The sequence below is a fragment of the Pyrgilauda ruficollis genome, unplaced genomic scaffold (assembly GCF_017590135.1).
Source record: "Pyrgilauda ruficollis isolate IOZ18807 unplaced genomic scaffold, ASM1759013v1 scaffold88, whole genome shotgun sequence".
NCBI classification, from domain to species: Eukaryota; Metazoa; Chordata; class Aves; order Passeriformes; family Passeridae; genus Pyrgilauda; species Pyrgilauda ruficollis.
Window position 1 is genome coordinate 1949157 of NW_024530821.1, and position 26426 is coordinate 1975582.

Below are 26426 nucleotides of genomic sequence, written 5' to 3' on the forward strand. Positions count from 1 at the left end.
CCACTGCTATACCTTAGCAGAGATCTTTCTAGCATTCAGCAGATACTGAAATTTCTCTTCATCCTTAAGTGCATTTTGTTCTTATTTTATTTCATTTCCTAACCAAATGAAGTTCCCTGTATGAATAAATTCTGGCTTTAATATCATGCAGTTTTACCTGTAAGGCTTTTCAGACTTTGTTTGGTATAAATGACTGTGTTCTGTCTTTATTCAGGTAATACTGTTGGCACTGGTTGAGACTGTAGGCATTTTCCAGAGTAATAGAACAGTCAGTACCTCGATTTCTTCCACTACTGGACATGGATGTGTTGAGAAACTACACAACTTCTCATGTCAGATGGCAAATCAGGCTTAAAACCACTTGAATATTATATTCAGGGAGCTGGATCTGACATTGAGTGACCTGGGAGGGAACTGCAACCTTGGGGTAGAAATGCAGTGGAAGATCCTCTCCTGACCTGGGGGAGTCTGCAGCAGCACAGCCCCTGGTCAGAGCCTGTGGGAATTGGCTCATTCTGAGCTGAGAATAAATCAGATGGGCAGGGAAAAGCTCTAAGGAAATTAGAATGGAAGCAACTCAGACTGAGAAAATTGTTTGAAAATATCTCGAGTACAAGCAGAATGCAAATGCTGTTAATGGTCACAAGAAATCAGGGACTTGATTAATATATTCTCCTGTTGCAAAGTTCTCCTCATTACACCATGAATAGATGTAATTCTGTCCATAGGAACTTGAATACAGATATTTTGGCATTCAAGGAATTCTGTGCATTTCTCCTCCTTCTCCTTTTAACCCAATGCCAGCAGCAATTTTTACTTCCTTTTCATCCCAAAGTATCTTTCTTCCCTTTGCAGGGAAAGATTAACAGAGAAATGGCAAATGGCTCAATACCAAGCTTTTTCATTTTTTTCAGGAAACCAATAAATTCCTTTCTATCCCTTCTAGGAATGAAGGCCAAAAATTTATCACAGAGCAACAATAAAATAAGAGTATTTAAGGACTTAAATAAATAAACTTTAATAAACTTATATTTTCAGCACAGAGCAGATGGTGTTTGACAGACCTGCCTGAAGCTATGTAGCATCACATGCCATGCTAGTTATTTTTCAAAAATGTGATTTACTAAACAAATTTCTTTGAAATCATATGCTGAAGAAGGGGGTTTGTATACAGATTAAAAGGTCATTTTATGAGTAACAGGTGAAGGTCAGTTAAAATTCCTGGATAAGTAAAAATGGTGCAGAATGGGAGACTTCAGCCACATTTGTGTGAGTTAATAAAATACTGCCATTGAGTGAGCTCAACTGGATCTCTTGTTTTGGTTTAGTTTTCCAGCACATCCCATTCAGCATCTCAGGCAGCACTGAGGCACAGTTTGGGCAGTTGCACGCAGCAATGTGGAACAGGCTTTGCTCTGCTTTGGAGGGACAAGGGACTGGCCAGATGGATGTGGACAGTTTGTGTTGTGTGTCCTAAGGGTCACAGAAGGGTTCCCAGTTGTTTTGTGTTTCGCAATAGGATGTACCTTAAGGGCCACTGTTTATATAAATACTGTTTATTTAAAACTGGAGTCGAATAGTTACTGGATGGGTTTGAAGGGAGGCCTAGGAGGGGTGCTGGATTTAGGCTGCCTGGGCCTGCTGTCAGTGAGAGTTCCCACCTATGAGACATACAAAACACCCAGATTAGGAACCTAAATTACAAACTATGAGGTCAATCTCAAAATTCCTACTTTTTTTTCCAATGCCTGGGAGCTTTTTCCTCTAAATGGTGCAGTTTATCAAATGATTAGTTTATTTAGTGTCACTGTATCCCATAGCTGACTACCCTGGAAGGATTCCCAAGTTCCTGCTCAAGGACAAATTTCTGACCCCCTAAGTGTGTGCCAAGCATTAATTACTTGACCTCACCATATTGGTGCTGAATACAAAATATATCTTCCCTGCATGAGGTCAGTGAGGAGGAATTGTGAACCACTTGTTTTATTTGAGACCTGTAAAATACCATCCCTGTGTAATCTTAAGTGTCTTGGTGTTTGCTCTTTGATTATTCACATTGTGCTAGTCTCACAGGAATTTTGGCCTGTTTAGCAAATTATTCCCTGATTTTATTAAAAATAAGGGTGAAAAAAAGCGCCAAACAAAGGTTATCTTTGCCCAAAAAAAAAAAAAAAAGTTTTAACGTGTTCTGTAGTTATGGAGCTTTCTAATTCAGTCCATTAAAGCTTAAACAATGAGAAGGAAGAGAAGAATTTAAAGAATATTAGATAAATTGAATTATTTGACTGGGAAAATAAAGCATTCCAGAACACGAATGTCACCAAGGAAACTTGGTGTAGCAACTGCACAGCAAACAGCTGGAGTAATTTCTTTTTTTCTAAGTTTTCTTAGACTGTAACTCTGTAGTCTAACAAACCAGAACTTGGCTGAGACTGGCTCATCTGGCAGTCCCTGCTGAACCATTCCGACAGTCAGGAGAGGCTTCCTGAACCAAACTTTTCTGCCTCAGCTTTATTGTGAAATTTCAGCTTGAAAAACAGGCTCGACTGTGTGCGCACATGACACCTGCTGTCTTGAACAAAACACCAGGGACTGAATTTGGGACATCTAAAACCAAAAGCCTGTGCTGACATTGCTCAGGCTAAAGAGATGTGGTTCTTCAGCTGGGGACCAGAAGAACTCAGTCAAAGGATGAACACAAGAAAAGTGAGATAAAAATATCAGCGGGTGACACAGATGCCTCCTCTTGTGTGATAGCAAATGCTTTCTCTCTCTGTTTTCTGGTGTCAATTTGTGTGATTAACTCCAGAATTTCTAATGGATCCTTTTTAGAAAGCTAAGAGGTAAATTTATGTTTTGTATTAAATTCTGGTGGCACTTGATATTGTTATGTTTGAATTTCTAAATTAAAAAAAGGGAATGGGATTTACAGATTTTTAAATGATCATAAAAGCTTTGGCCTCGTGTCATAATTGGAATTACAGGCAGTAACAGAAAGCAGGTGTTCTCTGGAATGAATGCCTAAAGCAAAGGCTGGAACAGAGGCCTCTTGCCAGTGTAGGGCTGATAACTGTGGTGTACATATGAGAGGGTATCATTGAAAGAGTGTCTTTAATCCCCTTCCCACCCCAAAAGTGACTTCTCAATAGCAACCAGAAACATGTGCTATTAGGCTCAGCTGGAGAGAGAAAATCACTCTTAATCATATGCAAGGAACAATTCTAAATAGAAGCATTTGAAAACAGCCTTGGGAAGGAAAGAGTACTGCCAGAAAGAATGGAAGATCATTTTGATTCTTGATGAAAAGCTTTCAAACAGAGTTCAATGTGCAAAAGATGTGACAAATCTTTAGAGAAGTACTTTTCTCTTAAGAGAAAGGTAATACAGCTAACAAAGTCACTTAATGCTTTTTGTGCCATTGAACCTGAAAACCATATTTTCCCCCCATTGGTTATGAGACACAAAAGGCTTTTTCCCCCTTTTTAATCTTCGTGAGGAGTTTTGCTTTGAGACTTCCTGCAGGAAAGTGTTTTAAGTGGAATTCTTCTTTATACTGAACGTAATGTCTGCCAATATGATTCCTGTTACAGGCATAGGGACCATTTTCCTTCTGTCCTCAAGCTGTGTTGCTGCTTATTATCATGTTTAACATTCCCAGTGCTTGGCAGGATGGAGATTAGAAACTCTTAATATTCATTTTATAGTGAAAGGTCTTGCCAGATTTTTTTGAGTATTAGCTATAATATATGCACATAATTTATTGGTGGAAAAGTTCTGAACTCTTCGGTGAGTCACCTTAATCTTTGTTCTTATCATTTAGGATTGTTCTAAAATAATCTTCTGTGCCTCTTGCACGTAAACATGTTAAAAACATTACTTTGGAAATAACAACTTGATGGTAGCAAACAAAAAAGCTGCAATAATTTCCTTTGATGGATCCTTAACATTTTTTTTTAAGTTTATATCGCCTAGAGGTTTTTTCTCTAACTCTAAAATTTTGTGTTTTTAACAGACTGGAAGGAAGGAGAAGGGAGACCCACTCAACATTGCCATTGACAAGATGACCAAGAAAACACGAGACCTTCGGAGACAGGTGAGCCCTGCTTTTCATAATGTTTCCTGATTTTCCAGGGAAAGCATTGCTTTACAACTTCAGGCTGGTTTTGCCACATGAGGAGGTGTAAAGAGTTTGTGTCCTCATTTAGATATGGCCCTACATTGCACATGACATTAAGCAAAGTAGCAGCATTTCCTGTGACAAAAAAAAAAAAAAAAGGGAGAAGGAAATTCATTCCAAGTGTAACTACCAATGGTCTTTCCATGTGGGAGGGGAGGCAGATTGTCCAGACCTTCCCTGCCTTGGCAGCTCAAAACCCCAGTCGTAAAAACACTGGCATATGTGCTTATTTGTGTTTTATTTGAATACTCTCACTGGAGTAACAGGAAAGATGAGCAGAATATGAGAAAGAAAAATTGTAAGAGTAAAATATATTCAAAGAGAACTTCCGAGGTACTGTATTACATAAAGATACTGTGAAGATACAGAAAGTCATAATAAATAACAATTTTGCCAGAGAGGTGGATGTCCCATCCCTGTAAACACTCAAGGCCAGATTGGATGGGTCTGAGCACCCTGATCTCCTTGAGGATGGCCCTGCCCATGGCACAGGGAAGTGAACCAAATGACCTTTAAATGCCCCTTCTAACCCAAGCTATCCTATGATTTTATGAATAACTGCAAAACTTAGTTTAAACCATATATTTTGGCTTTCTTCTATTGCATTTATCGTTGTGTTTTGTGATAAGAAAGAAAGGTTCATTAGAAATGCTTGAGATGGAAAAGAAGTGAAAGGAGATTGGCAACCAAGAGGGAGAAGTTTCTCTTTACACCTTCAAGTAAAGGCAGGACAGATTGCCTCTTTTTAACTCCTTTTTCTCCCTTTAAGATGATTCCAGTTCTGCATTTTTATACAAATATAATAATAATAATAGTAGTAGTAGTAATAATAATAATAATAATATTAATAATGATGATGATGAAAATTCTACCTGACCTCTGTGAAAGTGATCCCAAATCCAGAAAACTGCCAAACCAAGTAAAGATTTAAATGCATCTTCAAGTACCTATTTGCAGCACGATAATTTTGGAGAGAGTGGCCTCTGTAGGCATTTTGAAATCAGTGCTCTGCACTGCTAAAACTCAGCTCATTTCAGCTCTTCCTCCTTAACCTTTAGCAGACGTGTTTGGAGATCATCTTCTCCGAGCTTATTTTGCCAAATAACAAACCCATTGCAGTGGACCTACAGACAATATGAATCACTGAGTCTCCTATATAAAGCCTGGCATCACATCTGCTGCTCAGCTAATGACAGAAGAGAGATCTCTGCTGTTCTGACCTCCAAATTTGTGGGATCCTCGGCTCTGCAATGGAGTTGGGACCATGTGTTGCCTCCCACCTCTGTTCTCACTGCTTCAAGGAAGTAGCAGACTAACACATGAGTGAGTTCTGTGTGAGGCTCTCAGCAGTTGCCTGAATTACTCATCCCTAAAGCCAAATTTACTCTGAAACGTGATATAAAAATGGCACCTGTCTTAATAAGCTGTGTGCTTCTCATGTGTATTCACCCTCGTGGAATGTTCAGTCTCAGAGAGCTTGGAACTCTGGATGTGGGTAAAGTGAAGCACAGATATTGTATTTTCCTGCTTGGGGATGAAGCTTTTAGTACAGTTCCTGATATTTATGGAAGTTAATCACGTAGGTATAATGTTTATTAAATTGTGGCAGTTGTAAACTGTAAACTAATCAGGATTAAATCATAATTGTGCTGGGTTTTGCACAAACATAGAGGAAGATGGAGTCTGCTTTCAACAATGTGCATTCTGACTGTAAATCATGATCCCTCAGAATCATGATCAATGTTCTGCTTCATCACATGAATATAATCAGCAGAGTACCTGTTTATGTGTGGCTGCCCAGACCTGCCTGTGCACTCTCTGCTAAATTCCAGAACGTGAGGGTGTCACTGAGGGCTTGGTTGGATGGCTGGGGAGAGAGGCCTGAAGGTCCAGAGGAATGAGCTGTGGTGGAGGTTGCAGTGTCCCACTATTTCAGTTTTTCTATTCTGGGCAAAATCATTGGAGAGACAACCAGCTTTGAATATCATCATGCCTTTTGTCTAAATGAATCCCTTTTAAAGCTTACTTTTCAGATTTTGGATGTTTAATGTTAACACCATTAAAACTAGATAACCTACAAGAGTTAGGTGATGAAAAATACAAATATATATAAATAGATTTTTTTTTCCCCAGTTGGTAGTCAGGCTCCCTTGCAAGACTTCAGTATTCACCCATCTAAGACTGATTTTTCATTTTCTCCCCAGGTCACTTAGCTCTTTATTTGGAAGATTTGATTTCATTATCTGCATAACATGCAGACATGGGAAATGATTGTGGATGGAACACACAGTGCTAAAATTCTGCCTCACAATTCACAGTCACTTCAATATTTCTTATTCTCATGGAATTACATCTTTTAAACTTGCATCGTTTAAACTCTCCTGGGAATTGGGAAATTATTATGGAGAGCTAATTATATGTCTTACTATAAACTGCCAGTAAGCACATCAAGCTAAGTCAGACTGAGCAGGTTCTTGGAAGCAGACACACGTCACCAGCCCAGCCCTCACCATGGCTTACTGCTGCCATTCCTCACTGGATTTTCATGAAATCACAGCGTGGTTTGGGTTGGAAGGGACCCTAATACCCATCTGTATCCAACACCCCGCCATGGGCAGGGACACCTTCCACTAGCCCAGGGTGTCCAAGCCCCATCCAGCCTGGCCTTGGACACTTCCAGGGATCCAGGGGCAGCCACAGCTTCTCTGGGCACCCTGTGCCAGGGCCTTCCCACCCTCACAGGGAAGAATTTCTTCCTAAAATCTAACCCAGGCTCCTCAGCACAATTTAAACAAGGAGCTACTGGAGAAGGTTCAGCAGAGGCCACAAAGATGATGAAGGGTGTGGAGCATCCCCCTTATGAGGAGATACTGTAAAAGTTGGGCTTGTTTAGTCTGGAAAAGAGAATAAGAGGGATCTCATCAATCCATATAAATATTTCCGAGGCAGGATGGTGCCAGGCTCTTTCTAGTGGTGCCCAACAGGACAAGGACTAATTGCCATAAATTAAAACACAAGAAGCTTCAGCTCAACATGAAGAAGAACTTCTGCATGTTGAGGGTGGCAGAGCACTGGAACAGCCCCAGGGAGGCTGTGGAGACATTTCAAACCCACCTGGACACATTCCTGTCTCACCTGGGTGACACTGCCTTGACAGGGGGTTGGACTGGATGATCTCCAGAGGTCCCTTCCAACCCTAAAATTGCTGTGGTTCTGTAACCCTGCCCTCTGGCAGTGTAAAGCCATTCCTGCTGTCCTGTCACTCCATGCCTTTTCCACAAGCCCCTGTCCAGATCTCTTGTAGCACCTTTAGGCACTGGAAGTTGCTAGAAGATCTGGAAGCCTTCTTTTCTCCAGGCTGAATCAGCCTTTCACTTTGAACAAGCTGAGGAAAGCACTGGATCTGATAAGAGGGTGTGTCAATTGGCAATATGGGGAATCTGGTATGGAAGCCTGTAGTTAAGAAAAAAAAGACAAAACCCAAAACCTAAACAAAGGCATGTGGTACACCAAGCCAGGCCAGTATCAGGTGCTGGTTGATTCCAATTCTTTTGTTAATTTTTCCTCCATAGGAGGAAAGCGAAACACCAACCCAAGAGTTCAAATGCTGCAGGTAACCCCAAAGCAGCAGGAACACCTGACATTTTGAACCTTGCAGTTCTGGGGTGACACTGAGAGACAGAGAGGCAAGACACACCAGAGGGTTTGGTCACAGCACCTGAAGGCACAGCTCAGAGCAGCAGCTGCTGTGCTGTCACCACCTCTGCTTTGCTGTCACCACCACTGCTGTCCCAGCTGCTGGCCCTGCTGCCACCCCTGATAGCTGAGCTGCTTCATTCTGCACCAGCCACTCGAGGTGGAATAACCAAAACCATTTGTTTTGCTTTAAATACCACCCAGCTGTGCTGCCATTACAGCAGCCTGCCTGGATTATTTCGTTTTTGCCTGTTCAAGGCTTCCTGTGCCTCCAAGTGGAAGGAATTGGACAGAAATAATTTTTTTTTTCACCACCAATTCTCAGTTTTTACTGGAAATTATACTGTCATACAGCTGTTAAGGAGAATTCATCCAACTCCTACAGACTGAGGTTTATGTTATTACTAAAGCTGCTAAGAAATACTGCATGAAATAAATTCTACACAGAAAATTATAATTTCCTTAAAAAAAAAGAAATTATCCAGAAATTTAATTTTTAAAATTATTATTTTTATTTTTTTTAAAAAAAGAAGGCTGAGAGCTTTGAAAAGTCTAGTGTGGATTTTTTCCAGTAGTTTCCAGTTTTCATTTTGAAAATTATTAACTTATTTCTAGCCTAGCATTGCAAATACAAATATTTACATATAAATAAATATTAAAAATTAAACTCTCATTTTTAAAATGGCCAAGGAGACTTTCCTTTGTTTCAAAGAATTTTGCTAGGTTTTAAATTTTCATGTTTCATCTGAAAGTAGAAAAAAGAAGAAAATAAAAAGTACTGGATTTTTTTAATATTGGATTTCTGCTTCTCCTTGCAGTTTTAGGCAAGAAAACTTCTATAAAACATATATATTAATAGGAACTGTGGAATAGAAAGTCCTGAAATATCTGCATTACCAGTTGCATTTTGATAAATTCTTTTGAGCATTTAGTCTGACATCCTGGGCTTTCACTTTAATGGAATGGATGCCTAATAGAAATTAATTTTACTTTTAGATATCTAAATTTCTGTGTGTAGTATCAAAAATGCATTTTTTTGTCACCTGATTATAGTTTTGCGGCCTTTGTGTGTTGTTGGGTAAAATCCAGCTCAAGTTTTTGGACAGGAACACAAAAAGCAGAATAACATGAGCATCCTCTTAGTAGATACATACAGGTAGTGGCTAAGGTGGTGGCTTTGAATATGGAAAAAATAATTCTTCACACCACTGTCTGAGGCAAAACATTCCACTTCAGTGCTTCTTTTTATCAAAAATGTCCTTTTTTCAGATTGTCTTTTCCAGACAGCATCCTACAAACCTCTGAGGAACCCATGTTGTGTAGACACAGGACTGAAATCCAAAACTGTGAACATCTAAATTAATGAAATTCTGTTTTCTCTAGCATTGTTCTGTCTGTTTAGGGCTTTCTACAGCAATAATCTCAGGTCCTTGATTCTCATGTTTCCTCCCATTTTCTCACCCCCATCATTCTCCCTGCTCATTCCTTGTCATCTGAGGCTGATTTGTTACTCCAGGTGAAATGCAGAGATTGATGGGTTGCTTTTGGCTCCTGCTCAGCTGGTACCTGGCCAGCCAGCTTCTGACTTCACACAACAAATTTCCCTCCACAGGACACTGATTTGGGTTACTCTTCTCCTACCCAGACAACTTTACATCAAACTCCAGCTATTCACCATCTTTAAGACATTTTCTCTCTGTCAGATGGTTTTAAAATTGGCCAACTGATAAATATGTGTTTGAAAGATAAAAGGGCAGATTTTCTGTGATGAGCATCATTCCCTCAGAACACCAGTTCAGAAAGTAAAGCCCAGAGTATGGCTCTGTTCTCCTCTGCTATCTGCAACTGCACTAACATGGGAATTGTATAACCACAGCAGGTTGCTATGCATAAATAAACCCTTTATGTGCAGTTTTTATGTGATTTCCACAGTGCCACAGAGCTTGTTTTCCTATACGATTTCCCAAAAATGGCTTTCAGGTGTATCTGGGGTTTGTCCTTGTTACTGGTGATTAAATGAGAGCTCCTTGGTAGGCTGAAAGCTGTAAGAGAGGTTTTTGCAAGGTTTCTGCATTGGTTTAGATGAGTTTCCCCTCTTTCTGATGGGGTGGGATTTTGATTGCTTCTTTTCTGCTTTTTCCAGTAGCCACTATCAGTGTCCTAGGAATGGGGACACACTTTGGGGTACTCAGGATCAGGTTTGGCCATTTAGGCATTAACTAATGTTAATGGTGACCATGCTGTGGTGTCTTTCTACCAGGTACATGCTCTGCAGAAGCCAAAATGATAAAAAAAAAAAAAAATCCAGGTCATATTTGCTCTTTTTACACCTCTAATCAATTCTTTATGTATAATGCAGTAAGTACATCCTTTCACATGACCCTTATGTATATTTGATCAGTCATTTACATTCCCCTGTGCTAAGATGGGCTCTTACAAATTCCTCCGTAAGACACTTGGTGGACTCTGGGCATGATTTTCATCAGCCTGTTGTCAGCCAAATTCTCTAACATCCCTCCCTTCAATCTACAATTATTATATTATCTTTTAGTCACAAATATCCTGAATTTGAAGGCACCCACAATGATCATTAAATCCTTGATGGTACTGTTTCAGTAGCTGTATTAGGCTGCAAGTCAAACTTGCAAAAGCCTAAAGCTTGATGAGACAAATACCTCCTGTAATTTATTTGTGCAAATTTGGTAAAACAAAGACCTTGGGGACAACATCTTGATCATACTCAGTTTGTATTAACTTCATAGGTCTCTGAAAGGACTTGGCATTTTCTGTCCTTTGTTTAACATGGGTTCCACCAGTTTGAGCTAGATCCCAGGCCTCAGAATGTTCTTAGCCTTATTTATCATCTCTCTCTGTTCCTTGAGCAGCAGTGTCTCCATTTGCTCTTTCTGTTACTCACTTCCACGTAGATTAAGTTGTATCGCTGTTTATGAATGCTATTTAGGGTAAAAAAAAAAAAAGTTTAGCACTTTGAAGCCTGCCAAAAATTGGTGTAGACTCTAGAAGGGCTCTCAGAATAAAAAGCACGAATATTAACTCATGGAATTAGACTGATGGGACACCTAAAACTGAAAGAATGTGTTCTGTTGGAACAGATTTTATCACAGCTAACCCATACAATGTCAATTATATTATGGATAGACACTTATATAAGTTTTCAGTCTGTGGGCTTAAATCTCTCTACTCAAAGATATGCATAGGTTGCTTCTTTACAGAATGCTTTGAGGAAAACACAAGCCTTCCTCCAAAAGAGGAAATCTTATCATCCTGTTATTGCAGCAAAGCTGCTGTCTCACACCCAGACCAAATGACTTGCAAATGCTGTAGGGAGGGCCAGCAGCACCTAGAAATTAAAACTTGGTGCTCTAAATCACGATGATTAACTGATTTATTTTTTTTTATCCTCTCTTTACTGTGCTCTGTGAGGATTAGCAAGTCTTACTGTCCAGTTTTAGAAGAATAATCTGAAGCACAGAAAGTAAGTTGCTTCTGAAGGTGAAGCTGCCTCACTTGAGATATTCTGTGTTGTACCAGCATTAGGAGGTGCACAGCATCTGAATATTAAGATATAAGCCCAAGGGAAGCATAAGGGCTCAAAAAGCAAAACAAAATCTTCAGTGGAAAACAGTGAACCCAATTCTAAATCAAACTTAATATACATTAAATAACAAACTCCTTTCAGCTTCCCAAAGACAATGAAGAGCACGCCCAAAGAAACAAAAAACTCCTACTTGAGGGGGCAGGGGGAAGAGGCAAGAGAGACCGCTGAACATTCACACCAGCTGATGCCAGTTATAGCAATCAGGTGGTGATAGAAAGTTGTTTTCCTTCAGCCTCCCTGACAGACACTGGAGAGTTCATCTCTGGAGGGTGACTTGGGGTTTTGAGGATGTGTTTTGTATAAGTTCTTTATGCATAGGGAGCCATGAACAATCTGATTTCTAACTGAGGCCCCTTGAAGGTAGGTTTGTGTGAGGATCCCTTTGACTTTCCAGCTATCCATAGAACCAGTCAATAGTGCAGCAATCAGTGCCTTTCTGGGGGGGCTGGGGAACTGTGTTCTCCTTCTCTGATGTGCCCTTTGTTGCAAACAAGAGGGCATTGGGTAAGGTTATAAATCCTGAAGGGGGCTTTTCATTTTAATTCAAGGGCTGTATAATTTAAATAAGGGAAGAAAACAGAGAATTAAATAGTCACAGACTTTCCCTAGCTCACATAACACTGTGAGTTTGTAAGAGTTGCTGCAGTGTTCTGAAAATGCAAAACTTCATGCAAGTGTGAAGCAGTAGCAGAATATCCAAAGAGGTGGTAACTTCAGAATTTAGTCTGGCAGGAATGTTTATTAAGATTTCTTTTGAAAAGGCAGAGTTGAAGCAAGGTCACACTTAAACAGATGATCCACAGGAGCCTGTGCTGTATTAACCAAGGAGGAGTTTTTGGCTGTTCCAAGGGGAAGTACAGTGTTATTGCTGAGATTACCCCACTCTGTTGCATGACAGTACATCTTGACAAAATACTGGCATTTTTTAAAAGGAGCCAGCCACAAATTAATCTAAACCTCTTTGAACCTAAGGCCACCTGTGGCATCAGCTCTTGCTTGTGAGAAACTCAGCACCTTTTCCTTGTTGCTTAATAGCTTTGATTTTCACCTGCAGTGACTCCAGTGCTCTTGAATATGGAAATGTGGAAGCTGGCTTCCCAAAAGCAGTCTATCAAATGCTAATACAGATTTATTTCTGTGCCAGGGCTACATGTTTATGCCTTGTATTCATTTACTAGGGGTGCATTGCGTTGTGTGTAGTTCTTTTCTAGATTTGTAGCTGTTTTCTAGTTACAAAGGTGTTAGGCTGGACTCTGGTGTGATGCTGGCTTAGAAGGCAGAGGTAGCAATGCTCCACTTGATGAAGTCCTCTGCTCTTCCAGCTTCCACTGAATTTATGGCCCCAGGATTAGGGACACTCTGAATGTCACCAGCATGGTCTGAAAGAGCTGTGAGCCTCTGGCATGCTGATCAATACTTTTTGTCTGCTCCCATTTGGTAGAATAACTGGTGAATTTACTTCAAGAAAAGACTTTTAGTAAAATTTTCAAACATCTGATCTAAAGAGTTAGGGCGAATGCACTGTTATTTGAATTACAATCAAGAAGAATTTTGATTTAAACTTTGAATGCACGTCTTTGTCTCCCTCAAAACACACTTCTAGGTGTTTATCACTGTGACATTGAGGTTTTTATGGTGCTCTGAAGTGTTTCAGAGGAAATGGAGAGTGCTTTAATACTGCTGATTTACTCTTTCAGGTCTGCAGTAATTTCCTTACTGCCTAATTATAAGGCTTGGTTTAATTTACTCTACACATAATGTTTACTGATGCACATATGGTGCCATATTTCAGGAAACCATGCCCCTATCAGGTAGTTTTGGATAAGGCTGCAGTGTGTAACAGTTTAATCAAACAAAGGAAACTTTGAACTGCAACATAATATTCATGATGGATTTTTTTTTTCCTTGCAAAAGCCTTGGTGTAGTAACCATGGCTGCTTTTGCTTTGTGAAATAGGGACTTGATTTTATCTTTTTTTTTTTTCTTTTTTTTTTAACTGAAGTCACTTTAAGTGAGCAGAGGGTTGGCCTTTCAAAGTGCCTTGATAAGAATTAGGAGGCAGAACTCAGTGCCAGCTCTATTGCATTGGAAGAGATTACTGCACACAGTTTGTGCATTATTCCTCAAATACTAAGCCCTCATAAAACTTCAGATATTTCGACAAATCTTTGTGTTTAGAAGATGCCTACCTCTCTAATCACGGCAGAGGAATGATTATGGAGTTTTTTAAAATCTTTTTGATAAAAAACAGTGTAAATGTGAGAGAAGCTCAATGGAAGTGTGTAATAGTGCTACGTTATAAATAAAAATACCCACAAACTAGACAAAAAAAAAAAGGTAAAAAACCCACCAGATATGTATTTCAAGAGACTTCTGTTGATAATAGTTTTAGATAAAGAAGCTTTCGCTGTTCTGTAGTATCATCTGAAGAATGACCTGTAGTGACATCAGCTAAAGGCACTTCTGGAAGTTTGGATCCGTAACAATAGCTTCAATTGTTGGTGCAGTAGCATGAGTTAGGGAGCACTATAAACATGGAGGAAAACATAATCCTTTTCCAAAGACTTCTCTAATTCCATCTTCCTAATGGCTTTATGAGCAGTGGCAAAGTACATAGAGTTTAGTTGCCAAATGGGATTTCAACATTATATTTGTTTCTTAATTGACATTAATTTTGTTCACTAACTCTATTTCTAAGTGTTATGAAATATCTTTAATGTTATGTTCTACTTGTAATTAAGCAACCAGATACAGAAGGTTTGTTTCCAATTCTTACTGTGTAAAAATTACTGCAAAGGAGAAGAAAACAAAGTATAAGCGAAACAAGAAAAGACAAAAAAACAAACCAAAGAACAAAACCCAGACTGATCTCACTGCTGTAAGGGCTTTTTGAAAGGCATGGGTGATAATTCATAGTATCAGATATCAATCATCTCTGTCCATCGGGCAAGATCCACTGGTGACTTTGAGTGACTCTTGGACAGGATGATGAGAAATCCATTTTTGCAGCACACAATCAATTTTTAATCTTGTTTTAGCCATTGTCTGGCACTTCAACAGACAGGTCTGCCCAGGAGCTGTCATCAGCTTCCACTGGGCTCAGGCTCTAGGTCTTGGAGAAGCTGAAAACAATATTTACTATGCCAGGCTGTTCATGCAGCTGGGTTAGGTGGGACTGCAAGTGTGACACGTGTGACATTTATTGTATTAAACCTGTAAGGCTTATTGGATCTGACTGCTCACAGTGAAGATAACTTCATTAAGAGTTTTGTAGAAAATTTCCTTCCCATCTTGACCAAATAGCTATTTCATCTCCTCAGACCAGCTTTTTCCCTTTTATTTATTTATTTACTATATTTAGTTTAAAAAAACCCCATAAAGCTCCAAAGCTCTACTTGATTTAAGTATCATTTCAACAGGGCCTGAGACAGTAAATGAAGCTACACAATAGATTGTGGTTCTTAGTTTAATTTTTAGTTCTTAGTTTCTATTTTTAATCTATTATCTCTATTCTTCCTGATTACCCTCTTCTTTGTTCCACCTCTTTTACATCAGGCTTTTTAGGTTTGCAGTTTTGGTGACATTTTTGATACTTTTCAGTCCTCTTCAGTTTTCACAAGGTTATTTTTCAAAGTCTTATCTCTTTGTTTTTTTTTTTTTTTTTTCCTCTGCTGGAATAACCTATAGGTTTTCTCCCTTCTTTGTTCCTACATGCAATTTCCTGTTCTGCAATTTCATCCTCCCACATTCACTTTATCACAATTCTACCCTTTCAGGTCATACAGAATGCAGAAGTTAATCACTGTCTTTTCACTTCTGGGTTATTTTGACTTCCATAACACTTTTTACTGTCTGCTCAGTTCCTACCTATATTTCTGGTTTTCCCATATTTTTGATGGGAATCTCTGTACTGTCCTCTACCTGTTAATCCCCTTTATAATTCTTTATTTTTAGAAATAATAAATATTTAATAGAATCTCAGCACTGCCATCGGAGTGTGGTTTTTGTTGTTCTATCCAGATATGAAAGACAGAGTTCATAACCTGATAATCCTCACATGTTTGGGGGGTATGTGGTTATCATTCCCTCAAACACATAATTTTTTCTCTGAATTTATGTAACTGCACTATTATTGCTAGCAAGCCTGAGGCTTGCCCTTGCTGAATTTTTTTTTTAAAGGCAGCATAAAATTTTTCTGTCATGAAAACTGATAAACCACCCACCTTAGACCTTCAAAAAAACCCCAGCAAACAAACAAACAAATTTAAATCAATTGGGATTAATTACCTTAGCACTTGGTAACTGGGTTCTTCCATGCTTTGGGCCATGAACTATTTTGAGGAATCCTTTGTAGTGGCCTGTGACTTGGAGGAATGTTCTTTGTGTGTGTTTCTTATACTCTTTCAATTTTTAGTCAAAAATTGTCACTTCAGCTTGCTTTCTGTTAGCAAATTCACCCCAAATCTTTTCCTGATTATGGCTGCTTGTCTGTAGAGAGATGAAAGCTCATGCATTAAAAATATATTAAGAAGTTCAAACTAAAAGAGAGCAGGTTTAGGTTAGATTTTAGGAAGAAATTCTTTCCTTTGAGGGTGGGGAGACCTTGGCACAGGGTGCCCAGAGAAGCTGTGGCTGCCCCTGGACCCCTGGAAGTGTCCAAGGCCAGGTTGGATGGGGCTTGGAGCACCCTGGGCTAGTGGAAGCTGTCCCTGCCCATGGCAGGGGGTTTGGAACTGGATGATCTTTAAGATCCAGGCCATTTCATGATTCTAGTAAGTATTACCTGTCTTTGTAACAGTGTTTCTTCTTGATTTCTCTTTGGCTCAAATCTTACTTTTAAAATCTATTCCATAGGTCTGTAGTTTGAGTATCCAAGTGTGATACATGTTCTAAATATTAGTCTTTTTGCTGTTTAATCTGCCAAGGCATAACTGGTGATGTTGCTGTCCCCATCCCCCAAGTTACCATTCTTTGGTCACCTCCTACATGATACAGTCTGCACAATTGACTGCGACTTTCTCTTTAGCACCAAACTGCAGCAGCTTCTAATGGTCACTGCTTTATTCTCCAGAACTCAATTTCACAGCATATTGGAGGTGACACACCTTAACTGCAGTGGAGAAGGCTTTATTTTCATCCCTTTCAATTGAATTAATGCCTGTTTGGGAGCTCTCTGCAGGTGCAAACTGGAGCTGGCTGCAACACCTGTTAAATGGAAAATGGTGAATAAGGTGCTCCTTGGTAAACTTTTGTTACAGGCAGCTCTGCACTGCCAGGCTTTATAAAGTTTAACAATCTGTTGGAGTCATTAATCTCCTGCTGTGGCTTTACCTTCCAGTGGCAGGATTAGACATTTAATTCTCTTCTAGACTGTAAGTAGCACTGAGACATTTTGGTTCTAAAATTGTTATATAGCCATGGAAAACATCGTTTTGGTGGGCATTTAACCTCTTTGAGCTCAATTATGGCTGTGAACTGACAATGATAAAACAGCCCTAAATAGTGCTTAGAACAGTGGAGCATGATGCTATCAAAAACAGCAACTTGACTGAGCACCATAAACTGACAAAACTGACTGAACTGGAAAGGCATAAAATCTGCCTGTGCACCATTCATGCTTTCAAAAATATTTACAGGCCTTGATATTTTCCTTCTATATTTTTTGTTGGTGTGGCAAATTTATTAATCTGTTAGCTTTATGTACATTAATAAAGTTTTCTCTCTGACAAAATGAATTAAGCAAGACCTTAATTTAACGTGCTTCCTACTCTAATAAATGAAGTTTCACATGGTGGAATTCGTGCTTTGAATTCATGTCTAAATTAAAAATCCTGTGGGGGGAAGAAAACCTAAAGCGTTGTCTTACGAGTAATAGTGTGTGTCATAATATTTACATCAGAACTCAGCATAAATTAAGGCATTGCAAAGGCATTTGCTAATGCAGGTGCATGAGCAAAGCCCTGGTGCTGGTTTTGGAATAAAACACCACGGGCTTTTGCTGCTTTCAAATTCAAGTCACAGCCTTCTCCCATTCCCTTCTGAACTGACATTACCTGGATGAAACTGAAATCTCTGGGTGCACAGGCCGTCACTTAGACTGGGCTTTGTTGCAGTATGCACAGGAACACACAAGATTGCTTTTCCAGTAGTTATTTACCTTGATGAATAGCCCTAATTGGATCAAATAGACTGGTAATGGTGAGCCAGTACTTTTAAATGTCTTTTCTTGTGCCATTAATATTACCTTGTCATGTATCCATTTGAGCTTGTGGATGAATGTCTTGCCTTCATACTGCTGTCACATTTAACAAATGGTTTTGTCAAGTCATTCTTTACAGCTTGTGGTGAAGGATGGCAAAATTTGTGGTCTCCTGCGTACATAAAACCCGTTAACTCTACCTTTCAACTTCAATGCAAGGACATCCTAAAACTCAGATAACAAATTCCTAAAGAAATTATAGTGCCTGTTTACAAGAGGGGCCAGAAATATCCTACTGACATCTATGATTAACACAGCAGAAGAAAAATGGAATGTATTAATTTTGTATTTATTAAACTTGTGGCAGTCAGAATTCAGATTTTTTTTCAGCTGCTGCAATTATGAACTTCAGAGTACAACACACGCTTACCATTAGAAATGAGATATCCATTTTATTCATTCCTTTTGATTCAGAAAGAGCTGTACTGTATATTTACTATGGTAAACCCCACATTGCTGGTTAGCTGATGCTCTTGCTGTCATTTTTATTGATTTGTGGTATGTGGTTGTAGGCTGAAGATATTTAACAGTGATGAAAATAAGCTGCTTACCGAACATCCTGAGACTGCTGTTACAATTCCATGGGGCATATTGTTATAACCTGATCCATAACACCACATTACCTTGGATTAAAAATTGAATTGCTTGTTCATTGAATAAATACAGGCCTTTGGAACAGATCCCTCCTTATGGCAGGACACAAACAGGAAAGTGTTGGTGCTCATTTAGCATTTAAAGTAAGGGGTTTTCACTGGCACGTACTCAACTTGAGCAAGTGGAATTTTTTAAGGATCTTTCAATGAGAATGAGCTGGAAGCCACATGTGATTTTTAAAAGCTTGGCGTGTTCCTTTGGAAATGCTACCATTTGGCCTTTTTTGATACAATGGGCATCAAACTCTAACTGTGGGTACACAAATCAGGCATCTGATCTGGAGATTGCCAGCACGCTCTGGGAAATGGATATCTGCAGAGGAGAATTATGCAAATTTATGATGCACCTTCTCTGGCAGTATTTCTCTCATAATGCTGGCTATAGGTTCAACTACTGATTTAATAGGGAATCACAGGATATCCTGACTTGGAAGGGACCCACAAGAATCATTGAGTTCAACTCCTGGTTGTCCTTCACAGAGCAACCCCAAGAATCCCACCGTGTGTCTGAATTCTTAAGTTAAAAATTTTTTATAAGTACTGACTAGAAATCTGTCAACCATGGAATGCAGGGTACTGTGCTGCTGCACTATTCTCTGACTCTGAGCATCTTAGAATATCTTTTCTTCTTTTTCTTGCAATGTTTTGATGTATTTGGAACAATATTGTTATTTGTATTGGGATGGTACCTATGAAAACTATTCATGGATCGTTGTCCCATTGTGTGAGATGCTGTGCAAATAGACCCAAAGCATGATCTGAAAGAGTTTTTAATGTAAGAATAAAATAAGAGTCAGCAAGTGGAGAGCAGCAGATTGATGGGAGAAAAAATAAAGAGTACAAGACGGAAATGTAATAGGTGGTAGCAAACACACACCAGCTTCCAAACTGTTGGCAGGTCTCTGATAGATGATTCTTTTCTTCTTTTTGTCTTCTTTCCTCCCCCTGTTTGTATGTGTTACTGAGTTAGCTATTCTGAGTGCCTTTAATCATTTTGAAAGTGGAAAAAAAAACTTTCCAGGTTGAATCTGAGCAGAATTAATTTTTAAGAAGAATTGAGAACTGCTTAATATGTTGACTGCTTCAGTTGCGATGGAAATAAAATGAATACCTCCTACAAGCACATATATGCTATTTTCCTTTGCTTGTTTTTACTGCACCACTCAGGGAATGAAGGAAAATATTCAAAGTTAGCTTTCTCCTTATTCAAATAGAGCTGAGAATTGCTGTCATCAAACAGCAAATGCATCTTGGATTGTGTATTTGCAGTGTCTGACAATAGGCCAGTTTTCAGTGTGATTGGGTGTTTTGATGGCACCTTGTCTAGATAAAGCTTTCTTGTCTGAGCTGCAGAATAGAGAAAATTACCTCTCTTCAGATGCTTCATCTAACTAAAAATGCATGATTTAAGGAGACTAATGGGTACCCAAGGCTCCAGGCTGAATAGCTCCTAGCTTCTGTTTGAGTCCACACTTTTTCATTCTTAACAACCCCAAAGCTGGAGAAAACATAATCAAGATGTTTCTGATCCGCAATCCTGCAGAGCAATTAAGCTTCCAGGAAGAATTGTTTAAGATTTCAGTCATCTTTCTGGCTGTCTTTCAAATTTTGGAGAAGTTTGACGTTAATTAGTGGTCATTAGCAAGGTGGGAAAGAGTTTAGTGATATCATTCTTACAGTAATATTGTTTCAAATAGATGTTTATAGGGACTAATAGGTGTTAAATCTTCAGTAACTTGTAAGGTGGCTTTTTTCTTCCTTTAGAATAAATTGGAATATGTTTTCTAATCTGCCTGGAAAATGCTAAAAAGGATTTCTGTTTATACTTCTTGGAGCTATTCAAACAGGAATACAAAGCACAAGGCATCTGCTACACAAAATATTAATTATTGCATGGAATACTATTCACTGGAGGAATTAGAGAAGGCTTAGAAATATTCAGGCTAATATTTTTTAATGGTTGCTTGGAGTTAAGCTCCTTAATCTGTATTTGGCTTTTTAGTGAGCTGAACTGTTTTTTCAAGCAGTGTGGAGCTTTCAATTCTCATCAATTTGCTATGTCTTACATGAGTTATCACCATCATTCTGTACAGATCCATTCAGGCCAGTAGGATTAGGTGTATGTCAGCACAAATCCCAGGAGAGGTTGGCAGAGCCTAGGCCCTCAAGTTCTTGATTTTGCTTGCTGCAAATATTGAAAAAAAGAAAGCAAAAAAATCCAAATTCCCGCGTATTGCTGCGAGATGCAACACATCAGTGCTTCAATATGAACAGTGGGAATGTGTGCTGATAAATGTCCTTTATTTACTGGTCTGCTGTCCTTTGTCACAGCTCCGGAAGGCAGTGATGGATCACATATCAGATTCATTCCTGGAGACCAACGTCCCACTGCTGGTTCTCATCGAGGCCGCCAAAAGCGGCAACGAGAAAGAAGTGAAGGAATACGCTCAGGTCTTCCGTGAACACGCCAACAAGTTAGTGGAGGTAAGTGACCTTCTTGACACAGCCAGATTTCCATCTGGTGCCTCCAGGAGAGGCAGGAAAGATTACAGACTGGGTGAAATGTTAGAGGTGTTGTTCCAGGAGTTTTGGTCAACTTTATGCCGGTGATCACCCCGGAAATGTTTGGATGATGGGCAGAGGAACATGCTGTGTTCTATTAGCTCATTAAAGTAATTGAGCATGTTAGAAATGGTGCTTCCAGCAGTTTGTCAAAAGACATGAGCAACAAGAATTAAATTTTAGTTCAGCTTCACTAACAGTACAATTGAGCTGAATGTCTATGAAGTAAAAAGCCAAATCAGTGCTTCACAATCTGGTCCTGGCCAATGACTGCTCTAGACTTAATTATTTGTCAGTTTGAACTGAAAAAGGGAAAGGACCTACAGAGAAGGCACAGCCTTAAGAACATATATGGTGTTGAAAGGTCTGTACTTCATATATAAATATATATATATATATTTATAGTACCATCTCTTTCTGAAGAGACACACAGTAAAGCCAACAAGTGATAATTACAGGTCTCCAGGGATGATATTGAAATAGCTTTATTCTACCACGAGGAGTAAAAAATGTAATGATTGAAACCTTGGATACTTCATGGAATGGACATCTAATAAAATGATGATAATGTTAATTTTGGTTTGCCCTCCAACAGGCCAAGAACTATGAAAAGTGCTTGTGTTTTTAAAGACAAATATACCTCAGTGATTTGTTCCATAACACTGTGTGGCATTTTTCTGCAGTAGCAATGTTTTGAAGGCTTTGTAGCCCCTTTGCAACGTATTTTCTTGTCACACAATGTGCTGTTTAGCAAAGGGAAATGCAATTAGGGAACTACTGATCTGACAGATACTGAACTATACCTCTGAATGTCTTGTGTATAAACACAACTCTTCCTAATTCTGTAGAGCCTGAGCTGAGGCAAAGACTGAGGGTTCCTTGGTTAATATTGACTAAATCTGGATAGTTCCCTGATAAAATAAGTGTCTGGATATGTTTTTACAGTGGGTGTGTGTTCTCAAATGTTCTGGAGCATCTCATTCTTGCCATGTACCAAACAGGGAGTCAAGGTACCTTATTCTGCCCTGGAAATCAGGTGTTTGCTATAGCACTTAACTTGTAGGTGCCTAAAGGAAGGTCTCGGTGGTCTGAAATTTCTGTGCAATGCTGAATCCAGTAAGGTCTATTGCTGCTGTCTGCAAGAGGATCACAGGGCTGTCAGCAACCTTCCCTGTGTATATGCAAAGATTCATTGCTGCCTCCTTGTGACTGGAGCTGTGGCAATGAAAAAGAAAATAGCTAGTAGGTGTAGAAAGAGAGGAAAAAAAACCCCAAACAAATGGAAAACCCCTCCACAATGTTTGTTCATAGTTATATTATAGTGGCAGTGGAGTTGTAGGCTTATATGCATGAACATGTGTGGGGTTAGTGTTATAGCAGTCACATCCTCCACAAATTTGCAGAAAAGTGTTGCAATGACAGGTCTAATAGCATTATTAAAAAGTTAGAAATAGCTAAGTTGATATTTTAAAAATATCATAAGAGGTAATGCCATAAAAGGAGGAAAAATACCTTTTAGGGGTGTAGTTAAAAAAAAAAAGGCCAAAAACTCCCTGTCAGAAAAACCTACAACTTTAATGGGAAGAAGAAAGAACTATAATGCTGTTAAGCTGTCAGAGGGAGAATTTAGGTTTATTCTTAGGAGGAAATTCTTTACTGTGAGCATGGTGAGATCCTGATGCCCCCAGAAAAGCTGCCCCATCCCTAGAAGTGCCCAAGGCCAGGTTGGACAGGGCTTGGAGCAACCTGGGCTAGTGGAAGGTGTCCCTGCCCCTGGCAGGGGTGGCACTGGGTGACATTTTAAATTCCCTTCCAACCCAGGGCATTCTATGATTCTATGACAGCAAACAAAAAAGCACAGTTTCAGTTATTTAGTGTCGGTTTTACAAGCCTAACATTACATTAGATTAGTATTTTAGACCAAACTGGAGGTTGGTTAATGATTTTTGACATGTGGTTAGCTTGCTCCCCACCAAAAAGCAACAATGTTGGTATCAATAGATGTCTCAGGCTAATACCTAATATTTTTATTCCATTTAGTTGTTCCAGACTATCAGAAGCAGATTCTTAATTGAATCCTATATGTCTGTGACAGCTGCTATTGGCTTGTGGGTGCATTCTTACTTTTTTCCAAGGATGGGTTCTTTTGAGTGAATCTTGCCCTATTAAGTAGCAAGAACTATTTCTGGTTCAGGTAAAAAGCATCTTGAAGAAATTAATTTCTAGTGCAAGTGAAATTTTTAACCCTAAATTTCAAGTTCGTCAGTCTGCAGAAGCAAATACGTATTTGGAATATATTTATGTCCATTTCATACTAGTTTTTTCACTTCAAATAGTTTCATCATTTTTACTTACTGATGCACAATGGAATCTTAGCAGATGGACTTCTCTGGTTTTGTGGGTTAAGTATCTTGCAAATAGTAAAGTGTGGTTTAGAGATGAGCCATAATCAAGTGACTATGAAATGTAAGATACTTTCCCAGGCACAGGGCCAGAATTGCTTGCTAAGATATGCAAACACAGCTCTGCTGAAATGCGTGGAGTTGCACTTGCTCATGGTAGGGGAATTTGGCACTGCCAGTTCAATACTGTGAAAAGTCTGTAGTATTAATCATTAATTTTGAAAGCCGAATCTGATTTTTTTGGATGTTCTACCAAGCTCAATAGACAGCCTGTCAAAAGGTCAGGAAAAAATAATACATGTTTTAATATTTCTTTACATGAAACCTGCATTTTTCCATCCTGAGGGGAAAAAAATTGCACTTCTTGATATTTGTTGAATACAAATGGCAGAATTTTCTCTATTCTGCATAGCCAATACATTTCTAAATATACATTTTGTCATCTTGAGCCTTAAGGAGGTTAAGTTTCTTTTACAGACCAAAATATTTAAATCTTCTCTCAAAAGCCATTTTCATTATATAATATTTTCCCTTCCCTACCTCTTACCATAACACTAATAACAACAAAGATGGATTGTCATTCTTCAAGACATTCACTGACAGCTAGATTTATCTATGGGTTTTGTTGGAAACACAGAGTGAGGTGTCACTTAACTATAATGTAAATCATACAAAATAAATCAAATTTTCAGACAGATTCTGGGGGTAAATCATCATAATATAATAAAACAGAATTTAGATGGTACCACTTCAGGCTTGGATGGGTAACTCTTTTCCTTGCAATGTTTTTTCACAGCTATCTCTCAATTTTTTTTCTGCTTTCTAAAACTGAGGTTAGAGAAATGATGGTGCCTTTCCAGGTCATGATCTGTACCTCACAAATCCCTTTATGTTTTTTAAGAAATTATCTCCAGTGACTGAAAGTAAATGCCTGAGTTGTAATGCCAACTTCAGATGTGACTTTGGGAAGTCATTTAACTTTTCTACCCAAGCACCTTCATTAGAAGCATAAGGTTAATGACAGATAATTCTAATACCTACCACACAAAGGCACCTGACTGAAAAATCAGCTCAGATTTATTCAATGCATCTATCAAAGCACTATAAGGAGGCTAATTAATTAATTTTCATTGTTGTGTTTACTAGAGGTTCTTTGGTTTAACTGTTGGTTCCCTGGACTGTTTCTTGAAAAATTAAATTACTAAATCTAACAAGTTTTCCTGGTTGATGAATTTCAGCATCCAGTAAACTCTTAAGAGCCATGGTAGCAGGCTGTTCAGTTGGAATTCAAATTATAGTGGGTTGGGTCAGACTTTCCATTCTCAAAAGGATAAGTCCAAGAGATTTCTGCTAGTTGTTTCAGTTTGGGGAGTTTTAATGCTTTTATGGAAATACTTCACCATTTTGGTGGTCAGTGCACATTTACAAGAGTTAAACTCAGTTTCATTCTTCTTATTTGCAACAAAACCTGAATGAAGGGGTGTTTTCTTCTTCAGTACAAACTGATGAAGCACCACATTTAAAGCACATAAAAATCAACTTTTCAAGAGCCCCTTACTACTTTTGCATTAATTGCTTTTTATGAAGAATTTTGTGGAGTCCACATGGATCTGTCTGTTTCACCTCATACAAAATTAAAAGATTTCTGGAGACAGGACAAATAGTCAAAGTTGCTTTGTAAGAACACCTGGCCAGTGGAAGAACTGAGTGAGGGAATGGTCTGTGGTGATTTAAAGTGGATATAGTGAAAGCACATCAATAGTATCATGAGGCTGGTAATTTGTAGCAGAAGAAATCTAACGGAATCATTCGGGTTTTAGTTTATTATGTTTCCGTCCATTAAGTTTGCAGAAGCCTTTATTAATTTTCTCCATGTAATTGTCACTTTGAAGAGATAATTCTAACACCCACCACACAAAGGTGGTAATGGGGTTACTTTGGGGCAGTTAGGGGCTTGGGGTTTTTTAATTTTACATAAAAAAAAAGAAAAGAAAAGAGTTTGAACTTCTTTATGAGACACAGTTCGGGCTACCTTTCATTTTCTAAGAACTGTATTATTTGGAGCTTCCTAATTCAGACTGATTGGAATCTTTCCCATCATAAATGTGGAAACAAAACAAGCAGCTGGGCCTGCTCAGTGACCCCTTCTTAGCTCATTTGGCAATGAGAGAAAAGGGGCAAAATTGTGAAAGAAGATTTTACTCAGGTGATCGACAATGGATTTAATTTCAATTTACATCAGCATTAACAGAACTAATATCCAAACCAGTATTTTTTCTTTCCAGAAAGAACTCAGAAAATCACAAAGAGTATTTGCTTCATAAGAAATGCAGAACTAGACTTTCTCCTAGGGAAAGTGAAGATCATCTGTGTAACTCTGCAAAGCACCTGAGGTCAATGCAGTGCTGGGAGTTCACATGTGGCACTGCAGCTCCTTCCAGGAGGCACTGGTGGCCTTCATAGGGAATAGGTGACAGTGTTTTCTTTGTGCTTTTGTAAATACTGTATAAATTCATGAACTGACAGATTTTAATTTAAGACAGACAGAACCCAGAGGAAGACACCTAAGCAAAAAAATTGGCTCATTTATTTCTGCAACTTCAGTTCAAGGAACAAAGACTGTTCCTGCTGATATTTTCACACATGCTTGACATGTTCTATTCTTTTTTTTTGTTTAAGTGCACACTGCTGCTTCATCAGAGTACACACCTAGCTGTTTGCTTCTGATGATGGAGAAAAAGTGTCAATATTCTGCATCCAACTTGCATCCTGAAAAATCTGTACGTCTTACAGACTGATCAGCTTTTACTCTGCATTTTTCTTTTAGCTGACATTTAAGCTAGTTAAGAAGTACTGTTTAGGAGGTGGTAATCCTTGCTTCTGATCAAGGAGCGTTAAGAAGGTCATAGATTAGTTTAATTCAAGCTCTTCATCCAAGTTGAGAGATTTTATTTGAAATTAAAGCTGTGAGCTACCTTTGTGTCCTAGTGTTTCATCTGCTCAGTTTTAATTTCTGTCCCAGACCTTTCCTCCCTGTGTGTGCAGCAGATGTTCCTAA

The 26426-nt window shown here is 38.8% G+C and overlaps 1 protein-coding gene across 1 annotated transcript in view; it reads left to right on the forward strand.

The window, feature by feature from the left end:
- The window catches only part of LOC121364719 (catenin alpha-2), a 401992-nt gene that overhangs the window by 282075 nt on the left and 93491 nt on the right, over positions 1–26426 (forward strand). The window contains exons 7-8 of the mRNA XM_041488185.1: positions 4013–4093; positions 20736–20888. Of these exons, the coding sequence (XP_041344119.1) occupies positions 4013–4093; positions 20736–20888 (234 nt within the window). The remainder of the gene's footprint in view (positions 1–4012; positions 4094–20735; positions 20889–26426) is intronic.